Below are 17442 nucleotides of genomic sequence, written 5' to 3'. Positions count from 1 at the left end.
TTGCCTGCGACCCTGTAGAACAGGATAAAGCGGCTAGAGATAATGAGATGAGATGAGATGAGCCTTCTGAGGCAATGAGCAAACACATTGTACCATTAAGGCCTCTGCATGCTCTTGCGACAAGGCTTTCGCAGATAGCTTTTCACAGACAGTTGTAATTTATCATTGAGCGGGGAGTAATAGGCGTGCGCGATGTTATTCACCGTCACAACGCAAGGGGGCGGGAAGTCGCGAAATCGCTAGGAGTAGTTGGTGGGTGTGGTTAGTGGAGTGTTTATCCTCCGGTTACTTATAATGACTAGAACTGGAGTCGTATAGATGTATGCATAGACATCCTATGTCTATGGATGTACGTACTTCCTCGATCAACCGCTCTTCGTGCTGCTCCATCTTCGCTCGTGTTTTTAAAAATGGCGGTCGTGAAAACAAACCAAACCGGGAAAGTAGGGAAGCGGAAGTGCGTGTACAGCGGATGTAGAGTGGACCAATCAGAGCCCTCTTGTCTGCGATGCTGTCTGCGAGGCTTCTGCAGTGGTCACAATTTTTGGGAGGTGCGCGCAGAGCGTCTGCGAAGGTGGGGGGGCTACGCAGACGCTATCTGCGACGCCGTCTGCAAGGACTGGGTTGTCAGCATAAATTGGCCTTTAGAACACTGGAGTGATAGTTGCTGGAAATGGGCCTCTATACACCTATGGAGATATTGCACCAAAAACCAGACATTTGCAGCTAGAATAGTCATTTACCACATTAGCAATGTATAGAGTGGATTTCTGATTAGTTTAAAGTGATCTTCATTGAAAAGAACCGTGCTTTTCTTTCAAAAATAAGCACATTTCAAAGTGACCCCAAACTTTTGAACGGTAGTGTATATCATAGAAACACTCAGCCATACATGAAATAACCTGGAAAATGAATGCAGGTCGGGGCAGCACGGTGGTGTAGTGGTTAGCGCTGTCGCCTCACAGCAAGAAGGTCCGGGTTCGAGTCCTGTGGCCGACGAGGGCCTTTCTGTGTGGAGTTTGCATGTTCTCCCCGTGCCCGTGTGGGTTTCCTCCGGGTGCTCCGGTTTCCCCCACAGTCCAAAGACATGCAGGTTAGGTTAACTGGTGACTCTAAATTGACCGTAGGTGTGAATGTGAGTGTGAATGGTTGTCTGTGTCTATGTGTCAGCCCTGTGATGACCTGGCGACTTGTCCAGGGTGTACCCCGCCTTTCGCCCGTAGTCAGCTGGGATAGGCTCCAGCTTGCCTGCGACCCTGTAGAACAGGATAAAGCGGCTAGAGATAATGAGATGAGATGAGATATAGAAGATAAAAACTCAGCCGGGTTACTTTTGACCCATGTTTTGCATCAAAGGGTTAAATACTGTAGTATGCTGAGTGAACAGATTACGCCACCTGTGGTAATTATGATTATGGTCACCTGTAGTGCTACTCTTTTGGCACACTATAAGAGCAGGATTGGGACGGAACCTCCTGGACTGTCTCCTCTCTCTTCACTTATAACACTGTGTACTTGTGTTTGTTTGTGTGTGTGTGTGTGTGTGTGTGTGTGTGTGTGTGTGTGTGTGTGAGAGAGAGAGTCAGTTACATGAGAAAGAAGCTCATAAACGAGTCGGAAACACAGATCTGCTGAGTGTGGTGTTTATAATATGGGGCTTTTGGAGAGGATTTCCCTGGGATTTCACTCCTGCGAATATAGGAGCACGCTTATGGGATTTTTAAGGCTATAACACAGGCAAGTGGTTATTGATTTATTGGCAATTAATAGCCTGTTGGATAACAGCGGGTAGTCAGGAATGACATCGGTTTGGCGTCAGCGACTTGATGCTGAATGGACGCGTGTTCGTGGAGACGGAACTGTTAGGGCTCCAGCCCTTCTGCCAGCAGATTACTGGCACTATAAGGCAGGGTGTGCAAGCATGTCGTCTGTCGCGTCTTGGAGCAGCAGCACCTATCCAGAGGAGTCCGTTAGTCTTTTGCGCTTTTCTGTAATATCACAGTCTCTGTGCGTAAATGCCAAATAGATCACCAGACGCGCATAACACAATAACACAGAAACACTAGGACTTGTAGCTCGCCTATATATACACAGTATATATGAATGTTGTTCAGTCATTGCATTTACATTTACATTTAACATAGGGGCTGGAACTAATAACATGCAGGACGATCTGATCATAATCTAGGAATCACTTGGTTGTGTTTGTGGTGATATTCTGTCCATACACCATACTGATAGGAAGCACATCTGAGCACAGGCTTATATAGCCGAGAGAGAGAGAGAGAGAGAGAGAGAGAGAGGAGGAGGAGGAGGAAAAAGGGGGGGGGGGGGGGGTGTCCATAAGGGTGGGCTTTGCATATTTCTAATGAAACCAATGAGAATGCCCAGATCCGAGCAACCGGGCGAGGGCAGAAGAAAAGCGACTGCAGTTTAGGAGGGGTGTGTGTGTGTGTGTGTGTGTGTGTCGCTCGGCTTTAAGACGCTGTCATGGCAGTGCAGTGTGCCAGATGTGTGTGTGTCAGTAGCGCGCCTCTGGTCAGATAGTTAAGACTGGACGCACAGCGCGGACGCTCGCGCTTCTTCTGCTCGCTTTTGAAACCGAATCCACAGGGCACACCACACCGAACCGAACCGAACCGAACCGTGCGTCGTGGCCCCGTGCGCGCGCACACATCCACGCAGGCACACATACCGAAGGGATTTTACGCGCATCATCAGTGGAGACGCGAGTGATCGCTGTGTGTGTGTGTGTGTGTGTGTGTGCTTGTTGAACAGGCTCCGATCGGTGTCGTGTCGTCTGTCTCCGTGCTCAAGGAAATGGCGAGAGACCGGGAGAGGGAGAGAGGCGCGCGCCGGCTCCGCAGCGCAGGAAACCGGAGCTGAACGCACGCGCGCACGGGCGCCCTGTCGCTCCTCAAGCCGCCTCTGCTTTCTACTTTCATCCCTCCGTTTTCTCTTTCCTTCTCTCACAACGACGCTCCAGCGAGCGGATTCTACCACAGAGGATTGTTTTGCTTACTTTTTTTTCCCTTTGCATTTTTTCCCAAGTTTCTATCTATCTATCTATCTATCTATCTATCTATCTATCTATCTATCTACACTCATATTTCCCCAAAAGTAAGAAATAAAACACAAGGACGCGAGGATGCATGTTGGATTAGTGCTGATCCTCTTAACGGGAATCTTTGTCAAAGCGAAGGCTATCAAACCTGGTAAGTGACAGCCGATGGATGGTGTGTGTTTATTTATGCGCAGTGTTGCTTTAGGGGGATTTGAACGGATTAGACTGTGAAAACTGCTGGATGTTGACAGAAGGTGTTTTGAGGGATCTGAGCTGCTCACCTGTCCGACACACTGCTTATAACTTTCAGCATGACTCTCATTAAATCATATGATCATCCTCTATGGATATCACACACCATATTATATATATATATATATATATATATATATATATATATATATATATATATATATAGCATATAATGAGATTTCTAGCTTCAAATCCCATGATCAGATTTAAATAGTCACTTTGAGCCAGGATCAGCTAATACAACTTAAATGCAATGTTATTTCTGGAGCACTTTTAAGCAAAAAATAAAATAAAATCATTGCGACACAACAGATTTACAGAGTTACAGCTTCATTCATGATCACACTGATCAAACATAATCCCATTTCAGTGCATCATTTCAATTTCTTTAAAGCATAGATTTATTTTTCCATACACACTCAGTGATTCAGACATGTGGACTTTTTTTTTTTTTTCTTAAACTGGGAATTATTCCTAGTCACTGCTTAGTTTCAACAGAAGCAAACAAATACAACATTCCCCTCGCTGGTACGGATTATTTCAGCTATTTACTGTACATCCTGGCTGAAAAGTCCCACTTTTCATAATACGCTGAATTATCCTGCTAGTTCCTCTTCGAAAAAGTTCCAACATTTCATTTCATCCAGAAGAGAGAGAGAGAGAGAAAAAAGTTCAGCTGAAAGTAAACCGAGATCAAATATACGTGTCTAAGTTAAACTGAGTTAAAATTGCTGCATATGACAAGGGTAAGTTATTCAGACTAATAATAATAATAATGTTTTTTAAGCTTCTCAACTAAAGCAGTTGTTAAATATTCACCTTGCATTAAATATCATTTTCAGGTCTGGCCTGAGTGATGCGTTAAGTTTGGGAGACTATAGTTTTAGTTTCATCTTTGTGTCTGTGCGCTTCTTTATTAAAATCTCATGCCACTCACATGTTTTTGAGAATCATGCGTGGCCTTCACATGTTCTTCATCATCCAAAAAAATCCACTAAACCAGATGTACAAGAAGTGAAATGGGTTAAAATGATATAAAGTGTTTACGCGTCGGCTTTAGTATGTGCATCATTGAAGCTGAAGGCACATTTGGAAGAAAGACGCACCAAAAACTGGGTACCCTTATTTATTTGTTGGTTTGTTACATATTTATTCGTGTGCATGCTTTAATGTTTGGATCGTCCGACTGTTTCACTGTGTCGCACAAATCGCCCAATTGGTTTTATTGTCGGATTTCTGTTTTCCCTAAGTACGTATATTGTGTCGAATCTATGCCTTGTGTCTCAGTTCTAGACCAATGTGGGGGAAACATCCGGATCACCAGTGCCAACTACCTGACCTCGCCAGGCTACCCGGCCTCGTACCTGCCGTCGCAGAGGTGTGTGTGGGTGATCACAGCTCCAGCACCACACCAGCGCATTCTCATCAACTTCAATCCACACTTCGACCTGGAGGACCGCGAGTGCAAGTGAGTGTCTCTCTCTCTCTGTCTCTCTCTCTCTCTCGCTCTCTTTCTGTCTCTCTCTCTCTTTCTGTGTGTGTGGTTGTGCAGTGAAAGTGCGCCACCTAGTGACAGGTCATACTCACGGCCCCCGGGCTGCTCTCTACTCTAAAGTGTTTCCTGGCTTATTGATTTTGGCTGCTGTGTGTTCAGCAGATGAGTGGCTCATATTAGTTTTGGATGGATTTAATGTTGTCGATCTGTGATGAAGTCTTGGATAAGTGCTTTTACTCTGCTCTTATACAAGTTCAATGATTATTCGCAGCTATGAAATGCCGTTTGTTTTGTTGGGCAATTGAAATATACAGTATAAACAAAGCATCGCTTGATAAAAAAAAAAAACGTCTTCTAAGTAGCTGCAATTGCATCTTGATTAAGTAAGTGGTCACATGATTAGAGAGACATGAGCACATCTGAGCACCATCGGTAACGTGAGAGTTCCACTATAGTCCACTGAGGACTAGAGGACGGCGCTCTGTCACTGTCTGAAATCTCGCTTTCTCTCGCTCTCGTCTTTGCTTCTTTTGTTTGTGCCAGAGGGTTAGGCTGGAGAATGGCGTTTGAGGACTGTCACCATGTGCTTGTCTCTGTTGTACTGTCCTCTCTCCACCCAGATAGTCTTCTGCCCTAAGCCTTTTGTGTCCATAGAACGCCTTGTTTTAATGGCACCCTTTATCAGGATCTTTACTTCTTTACAGCCCTAACTTACAGAGATTTACAGCTTCTGATGACCTGGGGTGTCTGCACAAAAGGGGATCGTTTCTTCTCTGGGGTCAGGTTTCTCTACACAAAGACGCACACACACGTTCGTCTCACTATCCCTGTGAGGACCTTCCACTGACATAATTATTCTTGCAGTTAATTAATGCTGTCCCTGCACCTAAACCTAACCTTAACCCCAGTAATGAAAAGGAAACTTTTTGGCTTTTCTTTAAAAACACAACAGCAGTTTCCTTGTGGGGACCATCCAAATGTCCCCACAAGGTCAAAATTGCCAGATTTTACTATACTTGTGGGGACATTTGGTCCTCAGTAGTATATAAACACACACACACTACCAAATACACACATCGTCTTTGAGCTACTTGTATAGATTGGAGTGAAAAGGACACATGGTCAGAAGACAGTGCAACCCTAAGCCTCCTAATGAAATTATCCAGGAATGAGTTTCCTCTGTTTAAATATGCTGAGTAAAAGAAACAGTGCCAGAGGCAGTAAGCGGAAAAATGCATTCTGTCCTCAGTATGGAAAAGATTTCAGACAGCTGCCTTGAGCTATTCCACACAGTTTACAATCAACAATTACTCATATTTATGCGTAATCAAATTTGCGACTTGTATACATCCTTGCCTAATAATGTTGCGCACGAATATGTTTGTCGCCCCTTCATTTGTGAGTGGATGTTATAGGTATTGTTTTACATGCCCTTTCACCGCGCGCCCTCATTATATTCGGAGGAAAGCCAGTGTGGATTTTACTCGTTTGATCAGTCACGGCTTGTAAACCGCAGTATTAAAGCGTATTTTGACAGCTAACTTGGAACGACGTCTATGAAATCTAATCAGCTCATGGCAGGTTCGCCAAAGAAGTTGTTCCTGTTGTTTATCTTGGCTATTCTAGTCCACCTTTTACCATTAGATAGAGAGATAGATTTATTAAGGTAAAATTACGTGCGAGTAGGACAATATACTAATGTACAGCTGAACTAAATACATGAAACTAAAACCAAGGATTGCACAACAAAGTGTAAAACACTTATTTCCATTGTGGTCCTCAGAAGAGTTTCAGGATGGCACTATGCTGACTGTTTAATAATGGAATTAAGTGTATTATCAATACTAAATTTGTACAAATGGCACTAAGTAGAATAATTAAAAAAATACTTTAATGGCATCTCATCTCATCTCATTATCTGTAGCTGCTTTATCCTGTTCTACAGGGTCGCAGGCAAGCTGGAGCCTATCCCAGCTGACTACGGGCGAAAGGCGGGGTACACCCTGGACAAGTCGCCAGGTCATCACAGGGCTGACACATAGACACAGGCAACCATTCACACTCACATTCACACCTACGGTCAATTTAGAGTCACCAGTTAACCTAACCTGCATGTCTTTGGACTGTGGGGGAAACCGGAGCACCCGGAGGAAACCCACGCGGACACGGGGAGAACATGCAAACTCCACACAGAAAGGCCCTCGCTGGCCATGGGGCTCGAACCCGGACCTTCTTGCTGTGAGGCGACAGCGCTAACCACTACACCACCGTGCCGACTTTAATGGCATATTAAAAAAAATAAAAAATAAAAAACTGCTAGCTACACATGGATATAAAAGGCAAGATACCAGGCTTGTATTACTTGAGTCCAGGACTCGAACTCGGGTCCGACTCGTGGGCTAATTTTAAGGACTCGTGACTTAACTTGGACTTGAGCACTGATGACTCGGACTTGGACTCGGACTTGTGCATTAACTGCATTTGCACTCATAAATTGGAGACGAGGACTCTGATTTTTTTCTTTATTTTTTGTAACATACCATAATAATTTGCCATAAGATATTTATATTTATATCTACATTAATTTTTATGCTAAGTTCGTGCAAGAGAATGCACGTTCACCTGTTCATACGTCATGTTCAGGAACAAACTAACATTAATGGCACTAAAATGCCTAGAGAGAACGCTCCAGGATTGTCCGCTTTGCTTTTACAGACTTCTCGTGCAGTGGGAAAAAATGCACTGCTACAGTATGTGTTCCATATGTAGAACTATCGAGGACAACCTCGAACTTCAATCGTCATTTGGCAAGACTTCACCCAGGGAAGTAAGTGACACGCTACGTTCATCACTCTGTTGATAGCGGGGCTTGCTTGCTGACCGATGAACTAGCTAGTGTTAACCCTCTCTCATGTTATTTGCCCTGTTGATAGCGGGGCTTGTGTCGGACTTGACTCGGATCAGTAGTGGACTCGACTCTGCTAATGTGGAAATCCCGCTCTGGTCATTGGTATGTGAGTCTCGCTCCTCCACGAAATCATGGCATTCTGATCGCCGTTGATGGAGAATTCGTGCTCTGCGCGAGGCTTACAGCTTGTTCCAGGTTCATCGAACTACATGGGAATGGTGCGGATTTCACGTCAATTATGAGAAATACATGCTAATTCTCTCTAATTTCAGTGTTTTTAAAGAAGAAAGTCAAGACATTGGGTTTTATGCAGCCAAGTTTATTTAATCAACATTTCGGGGTTTTTTTTTTTACTTTTGGTAGCATATTTTGGGCACTTGACCTTAATTTGGGTGCCTACGACGTTATCAGTCGCAGGTTTCATGTAATTGAAAGGCCTGCTCGGACTCGACTTGAAATTTTCTTTGATGGCTTGGACTTGAACACTGGGGACTTGAGACTGGACTTGGACTCGAGGTTTAGTGACCCGACTACAACACTGCAAGATACAATAGTATTATAATGCACCCAAGAGTAGCACCATGTAGTTGAGCACCACAGAAGGATCACATCAAGAACCCTATCGCAGAACAAGCAAAAGGCTAACCACAAACCAGTTAAATTAAACTGACCAGAATAATTTAAAACCGCCCACTCTCTGCTGTCTGAAGGCAGTTAAATAAACGCCTGTTTACTTTGTGCTTAAAACTAGAGAGACTGGATTGACCGAATGCTGTTTGGCAGATCATTCCACGACTTAATGGCATTGAACACAAACGTTTTTTTGGCCATGGCTGCCAGACTTGAGTATTGCCAGAGAGTATCAACTACAGTAAACCTAGTGTAATGAGTATGGATATCTTCTAGTTATGTCATGTTGCAAGCACGGAGGTGAAAGGCCATTCAGGACTTTAAACAGATGAGTTACACCAGAATACCATAGCCTTTGCTCAACAGGTAACCACCCAACCTTTCTAAAGTCAGATACAGAGGTGTGCTTGTGGATCCAAGCCAAAGATGAAGCGTATCAGCTTATTTTGACAAATCTGAAGGCTGTGCTTTGATATCCTGGTCAAGCCAAAAAACCAGGAGCAGGAGACATAGTCAAAGGGACACTGTACTACGCACCGTGGTGTACACTTTGACTGAGAAAGCATGCTTGTCTGTCGAGGAATTTTAAGCGAGAATTCGCAAGCTGTACAATTTTCTTGCCCGTATTTTCTCCATTAAGAATTTGGTCCAGGGCACACCCCAGGTAGTTGAGAGAGTCTTTGGCCGCTATTTCAGCTCCATTACATGTAATGTTTGGTTGAACATTGCCCTAACCATCTCTGGCCTTTTATTTGATTTGTAAGGTGAAGCCAAAGTTTCATCAGGTTTCAGTTCCGCTTAAGTAGAACATAAATTGCAAATAATTGTCTTTTCCCACTTTGGAGAGCCACATATGGAGACATATACTTTTTCCATCCATCCATACATCTGTTATCCGTAACCACTTATCCTGTCCAGGGTCACGGGCAAGCTGGAGCCTATCCCAGCTGACTATGGGCGAGAGGTGGGGTACACCCTGGACAAGTCACCAGGTCATCGCAGGGCTGACACATAGAGACAAACAACCATTCACACTCACGGTCAATTTAGAGCCACCAGTTAACCTAACCTGCATGTCTTTGGACTGTGAGGGAAACCGGAGAACCCGGAAGAAACCCACACAGACACGGGAACCACTACACCACCGTGCTGCCGACATATAGTTTTTCACTAATTTAATTTAGACGAGAGATGGACATCTGCTTGGTGGGTCTGGTGTCTGCAGATTAGGGATTGTTTTCTCGACTTCTGCTTTCAGCTGGACACACATTAAGAAGCTTTGCATGACAGCAAGCGTTGCTGTCCAAAATGGACTTCTTATCAGATGGAAACTATAGAGTGAGCCGCTGTGGTGATGTAATTAGCAGCATATGGAGCACACATGTTCCTCATGTTCCTGACATGTCCGTTATCAACAAAGCAAACGAGAAGCTCTGCAGAGCCAGTGATAAAAACTAGTCACTGATTGTCACGCGTGATGTTTGTAAGACGAAGAATGGGCGTGCACGCCGTCATATAGATAAGCACTTAAGTGGTTCTCGACGAGGGGTCTTTCTTTTACCGTGTTTGTATTTCTCGTCTTTTTTAAGGAGTTGCAGCAAGAAAGCTGACCCGTAAAGACAAATATTTGAACTGCAGTCTTTTCACAGCGGTGAGCTGCCTCCCACATGCCTGCCTGAGTGAGCAGGTATCCTCTTGTCACCTCCGGGAGGTTTACATGTTTTTCAGACCTGACGATTTGAAAGTATTTCTCCTGCAGAAGGTTTGTATTCTGTTCGTGTGACCCCTCCCCCCCCACACACACACTCCAGAAGGACGTAGTTTGAATGCAGAGTGTTCACTTGAATGCTCACAGGAGACGTGAAACAGCTTTGCTGGTCCTGTCAGACTGGGACCTTCAGTATCAGGCTGAGAAATAGCTCTTGGCACGCACAGCAGGTCTATTAAAGCTGGTCGAGTGTCTCTGAGGCTTGGCTCTTGGCACGCCACATGGCTGTAGCTTGTTTTTGTGTATGTTGTGTCAAAAGCAGCATTCTGCAGGTACGTGACATATCATGAATCACCGATGTGTGCAGATTTGCTGACCAGATGCAAACTCGACATATTCTATTCCCACTTTCAGGCACCTGCCTTGAAGAAATGATGGGATGCAATTAGAGTGAAATAGAGTGAATGAAAGAACGGGAGCGAATCAGAGATGAGAGTAAAGTACGCCGAAGCATGTGTGAGAACATTGGATTTTTGTCTCTGGCAATAGAGCATTGTGTGTGTGTGTATGTGTGTGTAGGAGGGGGGGAATAATATTCAGGGAATGCATGCTTAAGAACAACCCATTGTAGGAGAAGTCATAAAATGTCTCCTGGCCTCTTAGTGTTTCTGAAGTTCCTGAGACCTCCCCCCGTTGCTCAGCAGAAACCTAACGCCTCGAAGCGCACTCTCTCCTCTGTAACAAGGCCTCGGTTTCTGCACTGTCCCGCTGGTTCAGCCCACAGAACAGCACACACCCCGCTGGCAAAGCAAACACGCCCCACTCAGCTCACACACAACACACATCCTGCCACTTGGCTGACAAGAGAAGAGGCTTGGATATGGCATGGCTTTGATTTACAGAGCTACGGATAATGTAAGGAGATGAATTTGAATGAAACATTCACAGGTTGCTGTCAGCTGAAAATCTCCCACCATGGATGTGAAAGAAAGCACTTAGCCCATGTTTACATTAGACCGTATCAGCGGATCATCAGATTAACGTTTTTAAAACGATTAGCGTGCACACAGCAACACCAATACACGATTTGCGTGCACACAGCAACACCAATACACGGATACGCTCAGCTCTGCAGGCATCCTGCGCTCCAAATCACTCCGCCCTGAACAGCGAGTGCCCTCTGGAGGGTGCGCACTCCGGCCCTGCGCAGCTCACAGAGCGCGCGAGTGAAGTGCACGAGCAGTGATTCGGGACTGAGCCGCTGTGTGTGTGATCCCAGCGCATATCACTTACCACTTGCAAGTGGAAGGATGGCAAGCCTAAAGACAATCATAACTACACAATGGGCAGTATTTGCATCAGTATTTGCAGTATTTTCATACTTTTATACTCTTTAATGAAAGGTGATACAAGGCGGAAGTCCGCGCCGTTTTTCAGCAGTCGCGTCACATGACCAACGCCAGCGAATCAGGAAGGTGGATGTCACAGTGACGTTGTCCAATGAGACGCCAGCTAGAGCTCAGCACAGCGTATCCACGTATTCTGAATGTTTGCACAGCACCGGAGCTGACACGATCTGGATTGAATACGTGGACGCTGGCGGATTCCCGTTTCCCGGCGTTTCCAGGCGGTTTAATGTAAACGGACAGTGCATCCGCGAAGAAAACGAGACAGATACGGTCTAATGTAAACGTAGCCTTAGAAGAAAAGCAGATAGGGTTTTGTTTATGTGTGTAAAGCCAAAACTCTCATGGTCTGTAAACTTACCTTGCATCTTGATGACTTGATAGTGGCACCTCGTCAGAAGTGAGAGTCATCTCTTTGCAGGTCCCTCCTGAACTGCTGGATCTTAACATCTGTCTTACCCCGAGCATGAAGAAATGGACTTCCTTTTTCAATTTGCTTACTTGTTTGTGTACCGCCTTCCACACGTGACACGCACACCACCATGTCACGGCAATGTGATGACATCAGTATCATTTTTATATATATTTACATGATACAAAATATCAGAGGGGAACCGTCAGGGCCTTCTAGGTCTTCAGAGACGGCCCAAACATATCAGCATTTCAAATGTTATATTTCATTTCTTTCATTTTTTCATAATTTCATTATAATCATTCTCTTGTAATTCTAATTCGGCTTGATTTTCTATCAAATTTACTTCAGAAATGAAAGGGTTACTGTCCTGAAAACATTACAATCGAGTTATCCAGTGAGATTTTTTTTGTTTGTTTGCTGTCTCTAGGCTGAGAAGAGTTTAGAGCTGCTCACTCATCGGTTAGGACTTCACTGCCGGGACAGAAGGCCATGGCGGTGTATGTTTATGTAGGAAGTGACAGATGGATTAACCAATCAGATTTTGATTTATAGTGGGTGGGACCAAAAATTTATTGCCCTCGGCCTTCTCGAACGCCAGCGCTAGCTTACCCACGAGTCGGCGCCGTCAGTGCAGCAGTGAAGTCACCTTCCAGCCGGTGTAGCATTCATCAGTAGTGTTAGCGAATGCTAATTAAGCAGTCAAGCCGGTGCTATCGAGAGCAAGTAGCACAGGCTAACGACCGAGAAACTAATGCCATGTACACACGTAGCCGGGTATTTTTAAAACTGAACATTTTCCCCCCCTCCGTTTATAAAAATGTTTTATCCACACCACCTCGTCTTCGAAAAAAATCCCTTCCACACATAACCGAACATCTGCGTTTTCAATCACATTCATAAGCATTCCAAACCTGTAGATGGCTATTTCCCCAAATCCTACCCCCTAATCACATCGCCTGTGCTCTTGGAGCAGTAGTTGGGCTTCTAAAATTAAACATGTAAATAGCACCTGCACAATAATTAACGCTTTCAAGGCACTACTCTGATCCATTACTCTTTAGCTAGCCGCACACTACGCCGATTTTCAGCGTACCGAGCCAACTGAAGTCGTGAGTCAGGCGTAAAGACTAGTTTTCGATGGTCCCGACTCATCTCACAGCCGATTCGAAAAACTAATCGGGAGCCAGACTGATCGGCGAGAGTCGCTAGCAATAGCCAATCATATCTTTCGCATATAACACGTGACATCATTAAACACAATTTCTAGCGCGAGAAATACGTGTTGGTAGCACCTAATGCAGGTATATACTGTAATTCCATAGACTGAAGCTTTATCCATAGACACAGTGGGCTGGAAAGCCACTCTGCTCAAGTTGTGTGGCTGAATTCCAAATCGCTTTAACTCCCCTATATAAAAGTGCACTATTTAAGGTTGGGAATAATAGCTCATGCAGCCTAGATAGTGCGCTACATATTCTGTGTTGTGTCATTTGTAATTCAGCCTGTAGCATCTTCAAGTGTTGGATTTAACAGTAACTATATCCAATAGCCAATCACAAAGCTATTAAGTTGTCACGTGTCGCTTCAATCGCGACTGCACTCGTCAACAGTCGGGGGATATGTGCATGCCCTGTTGGAAGTCGGCTCTGAAATGGGTCGGTTCGGTACCGCGTGGATCGCCGTGGTGTGCGGCTAGCTTAAGTCCATGCTTAATCTGGCTTCTGCAGTAAACACAGTTCGCACGTTTGACGTCAGGGCAGATTTGTTGTCATTTTTTTGGCGCAGATTGTGATGTTCTAAAACGCAAAACTCCGGTTATCTCTGTCTACACGAAAAGGCATACACGGAGTTTTCAAAAATCTTCACTTTGCCCGGAGTTTTTTTAAATATTCGTTTTTGATGTGTTTTCATGTGGATGACAGGCCAAAACGTAGAAAAATATCTTCGATTTAGCAGATACCCGGCTACGTGTGGACGGGGTCTAAGATTTCTGTCTCCAGACTCTTCTTCCACGCTGCACGCTCGCTACAGTATTTTTCACTCAGACTTAAGTATTTGTTTCCCTGTGTAATTTACTGCGTTACTTTTAATATCAACGTCAACAACAACTACACACAACGGAGCGACCTGGCAGCCTGCTGCTAATCCCTAAGTTTTGGCTGAGCTGAGTCCCAGCTCTAATAGTAACGACTCACCACTACTAAATATTTAATCACAGTCTATTTTGTATCATTTTCCTCATTATTTCTACATCTATTTTTTCCTGTTTTTCTTTATATTACGCATCTTTAATACCTGTGTAGTTCCACAGAATCTATACAGGCAACTATAATAAAGCTAGTGAGGATCTCTGCACTGTTACAGATGGATTGTTGAAGTAAATACACAAGGATTGTAAAGCGTAACATATGCATATGTAAAAGTATCAAAGTCTATACAAAATTACAGATCGCTGTTGAACGAGTCGAAGATGAGTTCAGTATCATGCTAGCTGAATGGAATATATCTGAAACATATCTGTGAAGATACTCAGTCATCCAGGTACATAGTAATCTGTGGTTGGTAGAAGAGAGCAACTGGACTTGCTTGAAAAGTCTTGAAGACGTTTCGCCTCTCATCTGAAAGGCATCCTCAGTTCTGTCTGTCTAATAGGGAGTATCAAGTATTTATCCTCTCATGGATCATCATAGAATCCGAATCAGAATGCTGATGGCTGCATTGTAGGTGGCTGATAGATGTCATAGACACCCACCTCTGTTCAGTGATGGTCGTTCCAGGTTGACAAAAATGAACGATCCTCTCTGGCTAAGATGTCTGCCAGTTTTCTGGAAGTCCTCTCATACTCCCGCACCAGTCGAAGGGATCTCATCCCAAAGTGCATAGAAACATATCTGTGAAGATACTCAGTCATCCAGGTACATAGTAATCTGTGGTTGGTAGAAGAGAGCAACTGGACTTGCTTGAAAAGTCTTGAAGACGTCTTCCAGAAAACTGGCAGACATCTTAGCCAGAGAGGATCGTTCATTTTTGTCAACCTGGAACGACCATCACTGAACAGAGGTGGGTGTCTGAGACATCTATCAGCCACCTACAATGCAGCCATCAGCATTCTGATTCGGATTCTATGATGATCCATGAGAGGATAAATACTTGATACTCCCTGAACTGAGGATGCCTTTCGGATGAGAGGCGAAACGTCTTCAAGACTTTTCAAGCAAGTCCAGTTGCTCTCTTCTACCAACCACAGATTAATATATCTGAAATAGCATGAAAAAAAGCCAACCAATATTATTAATTTATAGCAATTTGTGTTTCCGTTTCCAGTTGAGAGTATGCTGTGCACATTCTGGCTGCCGCTTCTCACCGGAGCTTATTATTTTATTTTATTTTCCCTTTTGTTTTTCTTTTTTGTGTTTGTGCAGTTTGATGTTTGCTTTTTGTTTTTGTTTGAGTGTTTTGTCCGCCAGTTGTGGTGTAGCTCCAGACCCAGTTTTGGTGTCGGTTCCCTTCAGGCCTTGGTTCACCGTTGGTGATGCCTGTGCTGCTCGCTATGGACTGCAGTGAGCTTGTTGCTCTTTTAACATCAGGGTTGTCCAGCGCTCTGTGCAGCGGTGCTTCTGTGCTTGGCGTGGTGTTCCAAGCGATGTTGCTCGGTGGCGTCACGGTAGCTGTGCAGGTGGTTTGGGACATACCAGCACTCTGTGTGGCGATGCTTCTGTGCTCCCTTTGTGGATCCATGGCGCGGTGTTTCGAGCAATGTTGCCCGGCGGCGTTGCGGCGGCTGTGCAGGTGGTATGGGATTTATTTTCGTGTGTCTTTTGGTGGGACTGTGGCTGCTACACCATTGGAATGACATCCTGACCTTCTTTTGGTGGACTTTTTTTTCCCCTATACACTGTGTGCACAATTATTAGGCAAGTTGTATTCCTGATGATTAATTTTATCGTTGAACAAATACAGTGCTCTCAGTCAATCCAAATTGTTAATAAACCTAAAACCAGAATGATTAACAAAGGAAAGGGGAGTTTAGGCCTTCTCAGGGGAATATATAAGTGTGCAGAATTATTAGGCAACATTTAGTGTGCAGAATTATTATGCAACTAAATGAAAAGCTTAAAGTTTCCCATCTCACTTGTTTATTTTAATTTTCAGTGTAACAAATAAACAACTCAGAATTAACAAATAAACACTTCTAGCATTTCAAAAATATTCAGTGACCAATATAGCCACCCTTCTTTTCAATAACTGCCATGAGCCTTCCATCCAGTCTGTTAGTTTTTTGATTTGTTGACGATCAACTTTTTGTGCAGGAGCAACCACGGCCTCCCAAATGCTATTCAGAGTGGTGTATTGTCTTCCCTCGCTGTAAATCTCATGCTTAAGAAGGGGCCACAAGTACTCAATAGGGTTTAAGTCAGGTGAGGAAGGGGGCCATGTCATTACTTTGTCATCTTTAAGGCCTTTGTGGGCTCGCCAAGCAGTGGAGTACTTGGGTGCATGTGATGGTGCATTGTTCTGCATAACAATCATGGCCTTCTTGAATGATGCAGACTTCTTCCCATACCACTGCTTGAAGAATGTATCTTTTAGAAACTGGCAGTAGGTTTGGAAGTTGATGTTAAGTCCATCTTCAACCTGAAATGGTCAAACTAGCTCATCCTTAATAATAGCAGCCCATGCCATTACCCCTCCACCACCTTGCTGGTGTCTGAGTCAAAGTGCCCTGTGTCCGTTAGTTATCCAGCTATGGGCCCATCCATCTGGTCTATCCAGAGTCACTCTCATTTCATCCGTCCATAAAACCTTTGGAAAATCTGTCTTCAGATATTTCTTGGCCCAATCTTGACATTTCAACTTGTGAGTCTTGTTTAGTGGTGGTCGTGTTTCAGCCTTCCTTACCTTGGCCATGTCTCTTGAGCACCAAACACCTTGTCCTTCTGGACACTCCAGGTCGGTTGCAGTTCTAGAATATTGTGGCACTGGAGGATAATGGGTTCCTGGTAGCTTCATGTTTAATCCTTCTCAAGTCTTTTGCGGTTAATTTGTGTCTTTTCTTCTCCACACATTTTTTGCGACCCTGTTGACTATTTGCAACAAAACGTTTGATTGTTCTGTGCTCACATTTCTATAGCTTAGCTATTTCAAGAGTGCTGCATCCCTCTGATAGGCATTTTACAATTTTTGTCTTTTCAGTGTCTGTTAAATCTCTTTTTTGGCCCATTTTGCCTGAGATAAAGAAGCTGCCTAATAATTATGCACACCTTAATATAGGGTATTAATGACTTTAGGTCACAACCTCCCTCATTACACAAATAAATACCACCTGAGAATGCTTAAATCCAATTAGCATTCAAGTGTATCTAGCTTGCGGTTGGAAAACATGCATAGAAATAATGGTAGGGTCAGAGTACTCACTTGCCTAATAATTGTGCACACAGTGTAATTGTAAAGCGACCTTGGGTATGAGAAAGGCGCTATATAAATTTAACTGATTATTATTTATTATTATTATTCATGCACATTCCTTTTGGGTGTTCAATGCATCTTTCTCTTTCAAAAGTCTC

General features: G+C 44.1%; 1 protein-coding gene across 2 annotated transcripts in view; it reads left to right on the top strand.

The window, feature by feature from the left end:
* The first annotated feature begins 2427 nt into the window (after positions 1-2427).
* Positions 2428-17442, top strand: part of nrp1a (neuropilin 1a) — a 182951-nt gene continuing 167936 nt past the window's right edge. For both annotated transcript variants that reach the window (XM_060922477.1, XM_060922476.1), the window contains exons 1-2: positions 2428-3215; positions 4604-4784. In XM_060922477.1, coding sequence (XP_060778460.1) covers positions 3149-3215; positions 4604-4784 — 248 coding nt within the window. In that variant the 5' untranslated portion in view covers positions 2428-3148. The remainder of the gene's footprint in view (positions 3216-4603; positions 4785-17442) is intronic.

Source organism: Neoarius graeffei, chromosome 5 (genome assembly GCF_027579695.1).
Source record: "Neoarius graeffei isolate fNeoGra1 chromosome 5, fNeoGra1.pri, whole genome shotgun sequence".
NCBI lineage: Eukaryota > Metazoa > Chordata > Actinopteri > Siluriformes > Ariidae > Neoarius > Neoarius graeffei.
This window is presented reverse-complemented; position numbering and strand designations above follow the sequence as displayed.